The sequence below is a fragment of the Rhinolophus hipposideros genome (genome assembly GCF_964194185.1).
Source record: "Rhinolophus hipposideros genome assembly, chromosome: 1".
NCBI lineage: Eukaryota > Metazoa > Chordata > Mammalia > Chiroptera > Rhinolophidae > Rhinolophus > Rhinolophus hipposideros.
The window spans coordinates 11171176-11185380 of NC_138047.1; the positions used below are offsets into that span (position 1 = coordinate 11171176).

A 14205-nucleotide genomic window follows, 5' to 3' on the forward strand; every position below is an offset into this window, starting at 1 on the left:
TTATAATGGAGCTGAAAAATTCCTATTGCCTAGGGATGTTGTGGCCATTATAACGTTGTATTGCAACATTACGTGTTTGTGCCGATGCTGGTAATAAATAATCCTGGTAATAAATAATCCTGGTGCCAGTCGTGTAAAAGTATAGCACATCACATACAATTACACTGGTAGGCTACACCATCTAGGTTTGTGTAAGTACACTGTATGAATTTTGCAAGACAAAAACGCCTAACGATGCATGTCTCGGGACATATTCCAGTTGTTAAGTGACTTATGACTGTATGTTGAAGGGGAGCAGAGTTTGCCACCCCAGAATATGCCTCTTTGTGTTATGGGTTATTGTAAACTGGTTACTTTTAAGAAAAAAAAGACTCAGAAAGAACCTCTGCCCTTGCTCTAACTCACAGAGGACCTGCTCTAGGAAGTGAACTGTCATCATAGATAACTAGAGTTTACTATGAACTAACTGTAATAGACAGGGGAACCGAGCAAAGCCCCTTTGATCAGTCTTCTCTGGGTTTCCTTGTTAAAGATGGACACGGACCAGCAAATATTTGCTTTTCTGTCTCCGTATGAATTGCCTTCCTGCTCTTTGAAGTCCCAAACCACTATCCCCCTTTTCTCATTAGGTCTTTGCAGTCCCATATGCTTATGGCGCCCCCATATGTACACATATTTAAATTTGGTCATTTTCTCCTATTAATCTGTCTGTCATTTTATTTATTTGACCAGCCAGAAGAACTAAGGGGGAAATATCAGAAGCAAAAAGCACTTACGGGACTGTGTGCATTATGTGATCCCACTAGAAATTCACACACACACACACACACACACACACACACACACTCACACATTAAATATACAGAGGATAGAGTTTGAAAGCATATACACCAGGCTATTAAAAATAGTTACTTTGGAATAAATAGGATTGTGGGAGCTTTTGTTTTATTCCTTTTTTTGTTTACATTTTCTGATTTTTCTCTAGTGAACACATATTGCTTTAGACATATTAAAAGGACAATAAAGTTTGACTTTGCCAGGCAGGCAGTGGCCAAGAAAGACAGTCTGAGTTCTATTTTTTCCACCATAGCATTACATATTCATTAAACCAGTAAGAACATTTTATGAAGTTCCAGGCAATTACAATGTCCCAAGAAAACAAAGGGATAATCTTTTGATTTTACCATTATATGACACTTAACCTACTTTTGTCAGTTTTCATGGGTAATTAATTCATATGAATTCAATATTTTATTATAATACGTGTTCAGTTTGAGACCTAACCTCCAACCTGGGGTGAAGAGTTAAAATTACACAGATAATAAGAGAGTGCTCTTAACCACCAGGCAGCATAACAGTTGTTAAAAGCATGGTCTTTGGAAGATGGATCTTGGTTCAAATGCTTGGCTATGTTACCTTGTGACATCTTTCTGATAACACCTACTTCTGGAAAGCTGCTGAGATTAATTTAAAAAGTATACGCGTATATAAATCTCTTCGCTCAGAGCTTAGTACACTGTATATACTTAATATAGTATGTATTCAATCGAGCTATTTTCTGCTTTAAAAGTACCTTAGGACAATGTTTTCCTAAGTGAGGTTAGAGGGATTCAGAAGAGCGATTTACAGTAGCCCCTCCTTATCCTGGGGGTATACGTTCCAAGACCGTAGTGGATGTCTGAAATCTCGGATAATAACAAACCCTATATAAATATTACATCTTTCCTATACGTACATATCTTTTCACGTAAAGGAAGCACTTTACAGCTTCTCTTTGGCATATATGAATTGCCAGCATCACTGCTCTTGTGTGTTGGGGCCATTATTAAGTAAAAACGGGTTATGTGAACACAATCACTGCAATACCATTACAGTCTGACAACCGAGAGGGCTACTCAGTGACTAACGGGCAGGTCCCAATAGTGTATACAGCAGGGATACACTGGACAAAGGGATGAATCACATCCCAGGTGGGACAAAGAAGGATTATGTAAGATTTCATCACACTACTCTGAACAACATGCAATTTAAAAGTTATGAATTATTTCTGGAATTTTCCATTTAATGTTTTCAGACCATGGTTGACCATGGGTCACTGACACTGGAAAACAAAACTGGACAACGAGGGACTACTGTACAGTATTAAAAGGGAGTTGTGACACCAGAGCTGTGTCACGGTGTGCCAACACTAGCAGTAGTAGCAACACTCAAATGTCCAATTCTGATTTTGTTCCCCACCCTTTACTGAGTAAGAATCAAAGACATACTCGCAAGTGATTTGGCCCAAATGCGCAATTATTTTTTGTCCTACTACAAGACTGTTAACACTACCAAGTATAGAAGTCGGGACAATGTACACACAACAGGAAGTAGCAGAGCTGTGCTTGCTGGAGACCTGGAAGTGGCTTTATTATTGTTGCTCTTTGTCCCCAAGGACTGTCAGGTCCTAAGAGACCTGAACTAACCAAAACACAGAAACCTGAGGCAGACACCAGACGGCTAATGTATTCATTTACAGTGAAAAATATCACTGACACACACATCAGAAACACGTGGCACTGGAATCCTCGGTGCAGTCCTTATTTGTGGTCCTTAAGGCACATCCTCTCCAGAAAAGCACCATTTCCATGGCTGAGAAAGTTGCTTAGGGGTCATGGAATCAAAAAAAGGAGTACCAGAGAAAAGCAGTATCCAGTGGCATCAGATGGTGGATGTATCCATCTTTCCAAATGATGTCCTCATCTGTGGCACTAGAAATATTTGCAGTCTGGCTAGGATAGTACTAAAGTGGACCCCAGCCAGGCCCTGAAGCTCTTTTCCCATATTTCTCTCTTTCCTGTTTAGTCTCTCTACTCACCCAGGTGCCATTCTCTCTCAAAATGTCCATTTGGGGTAAGCTGTGATATGGAGCCCGTTTGCACTGAAGTAGACACTTATAAATGCTACGCATTTTATATTGGTAAAAGGTGTTTGATGGGTATATGGGAACACGAAGTGTACCAAATATGAAGTGTGCCAAATCTGAAACAGAAGAGTCCTACATTCAAATAAACAGTACGGCCCTACCCTACGGCAAGTGGAGAATGAATTACTACGAATGGCAGAAAGGACTTGAAACACGTCCACTTACAGGGGCTCAACTGACCGAAAAGGGAGAAAAATGAGATTGGGACCAAAGGCAACAGGGGAGACAGCCAAGGAGCCATGGTTAGCTCCGAGATTCCGACTCTACCTCAAGAAGTCATAGGTCAAATTAAAGATCACTCCAAGGTCAAAAATCACACTGCTCGACGTCCTCAGGCCCTTTCTCCCCGCGGTGCCCCGCCCTGCGGTCCAGGCTTGCTCTGCCTCCGACGCAGCGACGGCACGGCCGGCATCCGCTCCACGCTGAGCACCAGCCTCCTCTGCTGCCCGCGGCCACCAGGGAGGCCACCAGGATCCTCCGCCCCTCGGAGCGCTCAGGGCACCTTTTGCTCTAAAACCCCCGCGAAGCTCTGTCTTCCCGAAACCCTGGCGGTAACTCCCAAAGCACCAGCTGCGGACGGACTCGGGTCTTGGCTCTGTCCGTGAACCCAGGAGACAATCTGACCGCTCGGCCTGCGTTTTCCCCGGGGACCTGGCTCCTCGCGGCTCCCCCGCCAAGCCCCAGATGCTCCCCGGACCCCAGGACACCGCCCTGCAGTCCCGGGCGGGGCGCCCCGACCTCAGGCAGGCGGACGCCCGGCGCCCATCCCTGCGCGTCCCGCCGGGCGGCCGGGCCCCATCCCGGCGCGGCCCCGCGGCGCCCCCGCCAGGCACACGCGTGGCCCTCGCCCATTCATTCCCCGCGCCGCTGTCATTGCGCGGTTGACCTCTGCGCCCGCTGCGGCGTGCGCGGCCCGGCCTCACCTGCGCGCAGGCGGTGGCGGCGGCGCGCGGCCCGCACGGCCCCGCGCGGTCTGGGGAGCCGGGCCCGGGGCTCCGCGCCGCCGGCCTCCAGGAGCAGCCGCGCCGCCACCGCCACCAGCACGAGGCCATGGTCCGAGTCTGAAAGTCGCGGCGAGCGGCGGCCCCGCCTAGGGCCCGGCGGTCCTCCTCCGGGACCCGGAGCCGGAAACCCGGCACAGGAAGCGCGTCGGCCCGACCCGCGCCGCCCCCGTCGCTCCGCCCTGGGGCTGCGCCGCCGGCGCGTCGGGGGGTGGGGGTGGGGGAGCGCCGGCCGCCTGGGCTCGTCCCTGCGCCGCCTCCGCCGGCACCGCCCGCCGGCCCGAGGCGGGAGAAGGCGCGCGCGGCGCGGCCGGAGCCCTTCGGCCCTCTGCGGGCCGCCCGGCCGGGGAGACCCTGACTGGGGCCGCCGCCGCCCGAGCCTCTTTCCCGCAGCCTCCCCGCGGCCTGCGCGGGGCCAGGAGCTCCGACAGGCGGAGCGAAGTGGACCTTAGGGGCACCAGCTGTTAGCAAGAAATGCCACAGCGCGCCGGACTGCCAGCCACTCCCTCGCTGTTCTGTGCATTCTGGCAGAAACATGGCTCGGCGACGCGGGACCCCGCGTTGCTGCCTGACCCGGAGGCTGTCGCTGTCGCTGCTGCTCGTCCTGGGTGCGACCGGCCACGCTCTGCTCGGCGCCTTAGTACCACCCGGCCGGGACGGAAGCGCCAGGCTTCTGCATCTTCCCAGTAACGAGTCACACCAGGAGCAGGGCTATTGTGACACGGAAGCCAGATTAGCCGCGTCCCTCGACTTTTGGACTCTCTCCTCTGAAAGCCTTATAGGTAGATGGTGGCATATTGGGGCCGTCGTGCTCACCGCTGATGTGGGAGGTCCACTCGCGGGTGTGCTGAGCTGTGTGACAGTGTTCACTGTGTGGTAATGTTGAACCTACTTGTAGCCAGCCCAGGGGACACTAGGGAGTGCACAGGACTAGTACCCCCTACGGGTTAGAGACACCTGGCCTTAATTCTGTAGCCAGATCGCACGGTAATGAGTGTGTTTATAACAGAAATCCATGGTGCGATTAATCGTTCAACACATGCACACAAACACAGAGCCAGGAAAGAATGTGTAAGCATTAGGGAGGCAGAAAGAGAAGAAACTTACTCTATCCTCAGGAAATTCACTCACACGAGGCACTACACCAGCAAAGAGGCAACTGCAATTCTGTGATATCTTTTCTTGTTTTCCTGAACCATGCCTTTCGCGTTACAGAGTGCAAGTACCTGTAGAGCTGAGCACATTATTTTTATATTTATCTTTAAAGTATTGGTTTTTTTTTTTTTTTACTGAACGAAAGCATAGAATAAAGACGTTTTTAAAAATAATTCAATTTTATGAGATATTTTTCCAATCTTGAAGAATTTTACATAAAAAAGACTCAGGTGGTTTACAAATAAAGATTAACAAGTACCTGTGGCTTATCTTGTTAAAGGTTTATATATTACATATTCAACAGGTACAATTTGCCAAAGTAGAGTATAGCAATAAACACTTGTACTTGCAACAATCTTATAACTTAGATGTTATCTTTTCCCTTTTTCTTTCTTTTTTTTTTTTTTTACAGATAAGGACACGGATATTGAGGAAGTAAGTGTCTGGCCCAAGCTCACATAGTTAACTGATATAACACAACACAACTCTATCAGGTCATTTTCCTTTAGAAATTGTTTCCCAGATGAAAACAAAATACCTGATTCTTAAAAGGATGAAATATGCCGAGGCTTAGTAGGAAAGACATAAAGATGAAATTCATGAAGGCTTCCAACATTACAGAATAGCTGAACTCTTGATGAACAATTACCCACAAATAGGACGTGCAGAATACCAACTAATTGTTTTGACCCAACTAGGCCAAGCGTGGGATCTAGGAAATTAAAAATATTGTCTGAGTTGTGCAAGTAACTGTTGAATAACTCCCCCTTTGCACAGGCTGGAAAGACTGCACTTACATAAATGAAACAACCAATCATGACTGATAAAAATGGAATAAGTGTACTTGAAAGCATTTTATTTTGATGATGGAGAAGGCTACACTTTAAGACGCTTTCTTTAAAGCATTATCTACGGTAGAACCAGGTTTTACAGCCAAGGAGAAATTATATACATGTTACTGTATACATACTAACCATGTCTTCATTCCCAGTACTGCATAAAAGCATCTCATCCTGATGTTATTAGATAAATGATCAATGAATTATCAAGGTAACTGCGAAGAACATTTTTTGAGAGAAGACTTAAACATAGTTGCGCTGAAAGGTTAGCAGTTTTTGTGGATTCCATATTCTTAGGCAAAACAGAACTCTAAAAAATTTAATTTTGGAATTACTGATTTCTCTGAGATGGTAAGATTATGTGCTAATCTCGTACATTTGGAATTTTCTCCGGGGTTTTTAGTATACTGAGTAGTTTGTTACAAGGGTGAGGGTTGGGTACCTCTGAAGCAGTTAACCTTTTTTGTTCCATGATCAGTGACCACATGTATTGACTGACCAGCTACCTCGTCAAAATGTGAATCAATCAGTACAAAATCATAAGTACGAATGGAAATTCTACACTGCCCATGCTTTGCTAAAATGTTAGAGCATCATAAAAGAAAACACATTAATTACATAATTTAGTCTATTTCCAGACAGGGGCTCTCCTAAAAGACAGGAAAATATTTTGTTGGATCTTCTAATGATATTATCAGGTTTTCTGTGGTGGATACAAAAATGTGTTATTTTGTTGACCACTTTTCCCGTGATGCTGCCTTATTCACCAGCATCATGGGGGAAATATAAAGAGTTAAATGTGGCCCACATTTGCCTGTTTTTATTCTTACCTGGAGAAAATATAAGATTACTCTTAAATGTTATAGCTGACATTTAGTTAATCTAGGCTAGGGTGGAATAAACAGGAGTTATTCCAAACAGTTGAACAAATTTTCTCGATGCCACCTTTCTCTGCTGATTAAAAAGATCATTTTCATTATATAGGACATTCTTACATTACTTTGGGCTGTTTCTGTGCTTTTTATTGAATCCCGTTGATCTTTACATGTGTTTTTGGGATAACAATATTTTTAGTTATTGTAATTTTTAATATGATAAGGAAACTCCCATTTCTCTTATTAAAAAAAAGTTAGTCTTTATTTTTTCAGATTTACACTTTGTCTGTTTCTTCAAAAAATATCCTACTAGGTTTTTGTGTGGATTTCCATTATGTTTATTAAATAATTTGCTGACACTGACATCTTGGCAATATAATCTCTATCCAGAAACATAGGATTTTGTGTCTCTTTGTCTTATAGTTTTAATAATACACTTACCCTCTTTTATTTTATTTTTTTAATTACTCTGCATTAGGAAAACAGATTCCGATTTTAAGAATTGTACTTAGCAGTGTATACATTCTGTTCTACACGTATGTATCTAAAGCATATTCAAACCTTTCCTCAACAGCTTTTTAAATAAAATACATGTGCTTTAGTGCATGGACTTTATGAAACAGTTTATCTCTTTAGAGGCAGTTTTTAAACATCTATCCTTGTGCACAGGCATGTATCATATTTTGTAGTTTCCGGTGGGATTGGAAACAGTTTTGAACATTTACTAAGACATCTGTTGCCTGGTATTAGAGATGTGTATGTATGTATCTTTTTCCTTTAGTTAATTATTTTCTGAAGAGCAGAAAGAATGTGAACAAGTGCCTAATATTTTTGGTTGGATTCCATTGAATTGGCCTGCATTATAATTCTAACACAGTAATGCAGCTCACCTCCGTTTTATATATATAGTCTTATTTGTATAAATATGTTGCACATCCTATTGGTTTGACATGAGTGAAAATCTTTTAAGATTGTATTTGTCTTGTTTTAAACATTTTTTTTTTGTCTCCTGTGTTCTTAGTTCCATATACTGCACATATGTATGTTGGATAGATATAGTTGAGAAGTATAACTTTAAATAACAAAGTATAAAGAAAATAGTGTTTTAAGTTGATTTTCTTGAAGAACCGTAGCCTTTCTAAGGAATGTTAATGCTGTTAAATGCAAGAAATGAGAACATTAAGAATGCTTTTTTTTTTTTTATTAGCTGTGTTGCCAGTTGATTCTGTTAAAGAAAATTATGTTCGTAAAGTGAAAAACTGTATTTTTTCAATTGCCTTCCCTACGCCTTTCAAATCAAGAGTACGTCTTGTAGCAGTTTCAAAGGTTAGGCTTAATTTTTTCACAACACAAATACTTAACTCACTATAACATTTGTCTAAAAAGACATTAATATTTTTTTCAGAATTAAATTGTTAGTTTATTGATAGATGACTATCTTTGTGTATAAAATTCAGACACTTGGAGAATTTCATTGTTAGGAATCACTTTTTGATACTTATTCCTTGAGCCTAGTTGTCAGGTTCATCTTAAAGTTATTTACAAACACAACATACTTTGTGGGGGGAAAAGGAGTAAGTGAATTAAGTTCTTAGAAATGGGCTCTAATAACAAATTTGAAATTCTTCTTTCATGATAAAAATGAATTTGGGATAAAAACAGGACATTTACTTTTTCTAGTTCCTTTAAAGAATATGTGCTAGGAAAAGTATTATTTAACCATGCATCACAAGAAATACATAAATGTTTTAAGCTAATAGAACTAATTTTCCCAAATAACATACTCATAGAAAATATAGTACATCTCTTATGAAAAATATTAATGTATTTTTGAAAGAGTTTTATTCTTTTAGTTTTCTTTCTTCCATTGAGTCTCTTTTCTCATAAATGATTAAAGGATTACTTAAGTTTGTAAGATTTTTTTTCTTGCCTCAGGAAGTTTTAGAAGATACTTTGGACCTTGACTTATCTGTCTCAGAGACAGATGCTTTTATCCAGCTTGTCAGTGGTGAAAAGATAGTATTTGGATCCATTCCATTGACTCATAGATACGGTGGCCACCAGGTAAGAGTAACATCAGCATAGCTTCCCTTATGCAAATATAAACAGGTGATGGAAATGCTATCCTATTAAAGAAGTTATTTTGCATTTACTTCTCTAATATTAGTCAACAAGATGTTTCTGGAAGAATGTGTCATCATATTTTATAGATTAGTTGATGTGATTTCATGCTGTGATAAAACTAGAGCCTAAGTTTCATCAATGGAATTGAGATGACACACATATGAAATATCTGACTTATTGCTAGAGAACTCATGCAGTGAAGTTTTGGCAAGAGATTTAGGTAAAGTCAAGTAGCACAATGAGTCAATGTAAAACCCTCAGAAGGACAAATAGATTATAAGTTTGCCAGGATAGCTGTAGAGCAAAATTTTAGAACTGCTAGAAACTGCTAGAAATTAAATTGGGATTAATTGGGGGTGTTATATATGCTGAAGCAATTAAGAAGTCACCTTCTGGAAATAAAGCAAGATGTGAAAGCAAGTTCAGGTGTGGCATCTGACCAATTTAAAAAAAAAAAAAGGAACACAGGACCAACTGTTGAAATCGCTGTGACTTTCTGTGATCTAGATAAGATTAATTTAACACTGGTTGTTTGGGGGTTGCTCAGGCGTAGTTTGTAGGACAAATAGCAAAGTATAATAGAGTTGGAGTAAGGATTAAATTAAGAAATATATGAAAAATGCGTTCACAATAGCTATTATAATGATTAGTATCAAGCCCTGGTTGTGGTGGTAGTTAATTCTTTTCAGGTTTTTATTGTTTTCAGTCTTCAGTTTCCTAAGAAGCAGAAGTAATATAGAAGCTAAGCTAACATAAGCTAAGTGACATGGACCATTAGAATTGAAAAGAACTCTAAGGGTTTTCTGTGACACACTTGAATTTCAGTGTCTTGATCTGTAATGTGCAAGGGTTGACCAAGATCATTCCAGGAGTTGAGAGAAATGCTGTGTCAAAGAAATCTGCTTAATGTTATTTAACACACCATTTTCCAAACATATTTGACTGCAGGGTTTTGTGGTTCTGCTTTTAAGAAATAACTTCACATTTTGCTGAACGATGTTTCTCAGTTTAGAAACTTCTGGACTATATGATCCTTGTGGTGTTTTCTACTCCTAAATACAGGATTCCATGATTCAAAAAGCCATTCCCATATAGGTCAAAGTTATTAGATAGCATTTTATACTGGTACTCGTATGTACTGTAAAGTGCAAATGCAAATCTTCAGATTTGCCGAGTTTTGTTAAACTACTCTTTTTTGGTACTTCTTTGGATAGTAGAATAAATTAGATTAAGCGTTTATCAATTTCACATTTCATCTTTTGCTTCCCCTCCCTGATCTGAAATTATATTTTAAATATTTGTTTATAAGGATGGTTTCACCATTTTGAATTTACAGTGCAGTGAATGAGTTCTCTTTTGTTAATGCAGAACTACCTGTTTCCCCCAGTTTCATTCCCAGTTCTTGGTTTGGGATATACCTAATATTTTGTTGACTTTAGAACTTTCCAGAATATGCTGAGCGCACCTCTTAGAGGTATTCCATAACTAAAATTAATTAATGGTGGTCCATTCCTGGTTAAGATGAAAAATTAAAATACTGGATAAATTTTTCTTAATTTCCGCTTTTTCTTCCAGAACGATTAATATCTTCCAGAACAATGTAAACATTGTTTACATATTTTACAGTTGTTTATAGAACTCCTTTTATGTGCCAGGAGCTACAGAGGTGAATACGACCTCTCCCCTTTGCTCAAATTGCAAATACTCTGGGGAGGGGATAAATAAATGAATGAATTCCAATAGTATTAGGTTGTGATAGGGGTAAGTATAGGAGTTATGGGTATGTATAGGACCATCCTCCTAAGTCCCGGAAAGTCAGAGAAAACTTCCTGGTAACATATATGTGGAGAATGGAGTGATGTCTAAGTTAACAAATAATTGTTGGCAAAAATAATAAGTACCATCTTTTGAGCAGTTGCAAATGTCAGACACAATACAAGGCATTTTGCATATATTTGCATTCATTCTTATAACAACCTGGCAAGGGTTACCCTGTTTTACAGAAATGAAAGGTCAGTCTCAGGGAGATTAAGTAACTCACCCAAATTTTCACAGCTAGTAAGTGGCATAGCCGGGAGTTGAACAACCTCAATCAAATTTTAACAGAAAAGTTTGGAAACAGTTAATTATGCAAGTTCAAAAACAATTTTTTCAGGTACAAGCATGTTGCTGATTTTATATTGCATATGAATAATATAGGCAAATTTTCTACTAATAAATTTCTCTTGTTCATATTCCAGAATTAAATAGATCAGTTCTAAGTATCCTACACCTAACAAACTTGAGCTCAGCTATAAGATGATGAATAAATTAATTACATGTCTTAAATTTATATTTTTAAAATGAATTTCACTCGTGTTTTATTGATTGAATTTTTTAGACTTTATTCTGACATTCGGTATTATTTTTTATTAATGTCAGGTGTACAGCATAGTGGTTAGACATTTATATAATTTAAGGAGTGATCCCCCTGACTAGTCTAGTACCCACCTGGCACTGTGCATAGTTATTACCATATTAATTGACTATATTCTCTATGCTTTACATCCCCGTGACTATTTTGTAACTACAAATTTGTACTTCTTAATTCCTTCACCTTTTTCATCCTGTCTCCCTAACGCCCCTTGCATCTATCACGCTGATAAATACTACCCATCTGACACCATACATAGTTATTACAATGTTATTGACTATATTCCTTATGCTATACCCTACATCCCCATGACTGTTGTGTAACAACCAATTTGTAATACTTGGGGATTACATCCCCCAAAACCCCTCTCCCATCTGGCAATCACCAAAATGTTCTCTGTATCTATCAGTTTGTTTCTGTTTGTTTTATTCTTTAGAGTCCACATATAAGTGAAATCACACTGCATCTGTCTTTCTCTGTCTGACACTCCACTCAGCACAATATCCTCCAGGTTTATTGATGCCGCCGCAGACAGCAAGAACTTATTCCCTTCCCTGGCCAAGCAGTATCCCATTGTACATAGGTACTATCTCCTCTTTCTCCATTCTTCTATTGACAGATATCCAGGTTGCCTCCACCTCTGGGCCATTGTAAACAGTGCTGCAATGAACATATGGATGTACGTGTCCCCTTGAGTAGTGTTTTGGGTTTCTTCAAATAAATACCCAGAAATGGGATTACTGGGTCCTTCCTTGTCTCTTGTTATAGCCTTTGTTTTAAATTCTATTTTGTCTGGTATAAGTATTGCTCCAGCGGCTTTTTTTTTGTTGTTGTTTCCATTTCTATGAAATATCTTTTCCCAATCTCTTTACTTTCCATTTGTGTGTGTCTTTCAATATGAGGTGAGTTTCTTGTAGACAGCATGTGTAAGGGTCTTGTTTTTATTCTCTCAGCCATGTTATCTTTTGATTGGAGCATTTAATCCATTTACATTTAAAGTAATTGTTGATAGATATGTAGTTATTGCCATTTCATTATTAATATTTTTTATCTTTTTTCCTTTCGTCTTATAGAAGTCCGTCTAAGATTCTTTGTAATACTGGTTTGGTGGTAAACAACTCTTTTAGCTTTTTCTTGTCTAGGAAGCTTTTTATCTGTCCTTCAATTCTAAATGATACCTTTGCTGGGTAGAGTAATCTTGGTTGTAGGTCCTTTCTTTTCGTCACAGAAAAGGAAACTTTCCCTTCTGCAAAGTTTCTGCAAAGTTTCTGTTGAGAAATCAGCTGATTATTTTATGGGAGCTCCCTTGTAGGTAACTAACTGATTTTCTCATTGCTTTTAGGATTTTCTCTTAGTTTTCAACCTTTGTCCTTTCAATTACGATGTGTCTTGGTGTGGGACTATTTGGGTTCATCTTGTTTGGGACTCTCTGTGCTTCCTGGGCTTGTATATCTATTTTCTTCATCAGGTTAGGGACGTTTTCTGCCATTATTTCTTCAAATAGGTTTTCAATTCCTTGCTCTCTCTTCTCCTTCTGGTACCCAAAGATGCAAATGTTGGTATGCTTGATGTTGTCCCAGAGGCCCCTTAAACTATCCTCATTTTTAAAATTCTTTTTTCTTTTTCTGTTGTGAGTGGATATTTTCACTCCTTATCTTCTAAATCTCTGATTTGATCCTCTGCTTCATCTAATCTACTGTTGATTCCCTCTAATGTATTTTTCATTTTAGTTATTGTAGTCTTTATTTCTGCTGGTTCTTTCTTATGCTTTCTATCTCCATTTTTATGTTTCCAACCTCTTTGTTGAGGTTCTCCCTGAGATCACTGAGCATGCTTATAAACAGTGTTTGAAACTTTGCATCTGGTAGGTTGCTTGTCTCCATTTTGTTTAGTTCTTTTTCTGGAGCTCTCTTCTGTTCTTTTATTTGGGACATGTTTCTTTGTCTCAATGTGGCCTGCCTCCCTGTGTTTGTTTCCATGTATTAGGCAGGGCTGCTATGCCTGCTGGTCTTAGTAGAGTGGCCTTATGTAGTAAGTGTGTTGTGGGACCCAGTGTTGCAGTCTCCCTGGTCACCAGAGTTGGGTGCTCCAGGTGTGTTCCTTATGTAGGTTGTGCCCTCCTGTTGTAGTTAAGCCTGGGTTGCTTTTTGCACATTAATAGGAGGAAGTGACCCTCAGGCTGATTGGGAGTGAGGACTGGCCATGACTAGAGTGGATGAGCTGTGGTGCAAGGGCTAACCCTACAGAGCAGGGTTAGCTTTAGCCAGGCTCTGGGGTTTTCCCAGTCTGCCCTTTGGGTGTGTCATCTTTGGAAGTAGCCAGGTGATGCTCCAGCTTGGCCCAAAGCTGGACACCAGGTGTGCCAGCCCTGAAGCCTCCTGGGAGGGGATTCACTGTAGGCCAAGAATAGCCGCAGCCTGTGCCCTGCCTAGGACCACCTGGTATTAGCCATAAAGCAATTCACAGATCACCACTCATACTGGGCTTGGTGGTGCCTTGAGAAGCCAATCTGTGAACCGAGGCGGCTGCCACTAGTGCCAGGCTTAGAGCTGCTCAGCCAGAGGTATGGGACATGCTGAAGCCAGATACTGCTTGTTTGGGTTTTGTGAACCTTTAAGAAATTTTATGAAAGTCCACAGCATAAGCTAAGGAAGGTTGTATAGAAAAGCCACTGGAAGCAGCTTGGCTGGGCCCAAAAGTCAGGTAGGGTGGGGTCTTAGGGAAGCACTAGGGTGGGGCAGACAAACATTGTGATAGCCAGCTTGATGGAGACTCAGATGTGGCATCTGCTTGAGTCTATGGGCAGGAAGGTGGAGGGCTCAACAAAGAAACA

General features: G+C 40.9%; 2 protein-coding genes across 8 annotated transcripts in view; one reads left to right on the forward strand and one right to left on the reverse strand.

The window, feature by feature from the left end:
• Window positions 1–4503, reverse strand: part of PDSS1 (decaprenyl diphosphate synthase subunit 1) — a gene marked incomplete at its 5' end in the record, with an annotated part of 36683 nt that extends 32180 nt beyond the window's left edge. For 2 of the 3 annotated variants that reach the window (XR_013994156.1, XM_081062253.1), the window contains one exon: window positions 3889–4503. Coding sequence is in view for 1 of the 3 variants with exons in the window: in XM_081062253.1 (XP_080918379.1) it covers window positions 3889–4503 (615 nt within the window). The remainder of the gene's footprint in view (window positions 1–3888) is intronic. The other variant, XM_081062255.1, reaches the window with a different exon arrangement.
• LOC308503023 (protein adenylyltransferase SelO-like) overlaps window positions 4161–14205 on the forward strand; it is a 41444-nt gene continuing 31399 nt past the window's right edge. The window contains exons 1-3 of one of the 5 annotated variants that reach the window (XM_081061742.1): window positions 4205–4748; window positions 5534–5556; window positions 8771–8899. In XM_081061742.1, coding sequence (XP_080917868.1) covers window positions 4502–4748; window positions 5534–5556; window positions 8771–8899 — 399 coding nt within the window. In that variant the 5' untranslated portion in view covers window positions 4205–4501. Of the gene's footprint in view, window positions 4749–5533; window positions 5557–8042; window positions 8162–8679; window positions 8900–11991; window positions 12052–14205 lie in introns of those variants that run through there. The other 4 variants (XM_081061741.1, XM_081061743.1, XM_081061744.1 and 1 more) reach the window with 4 other exon arrangements.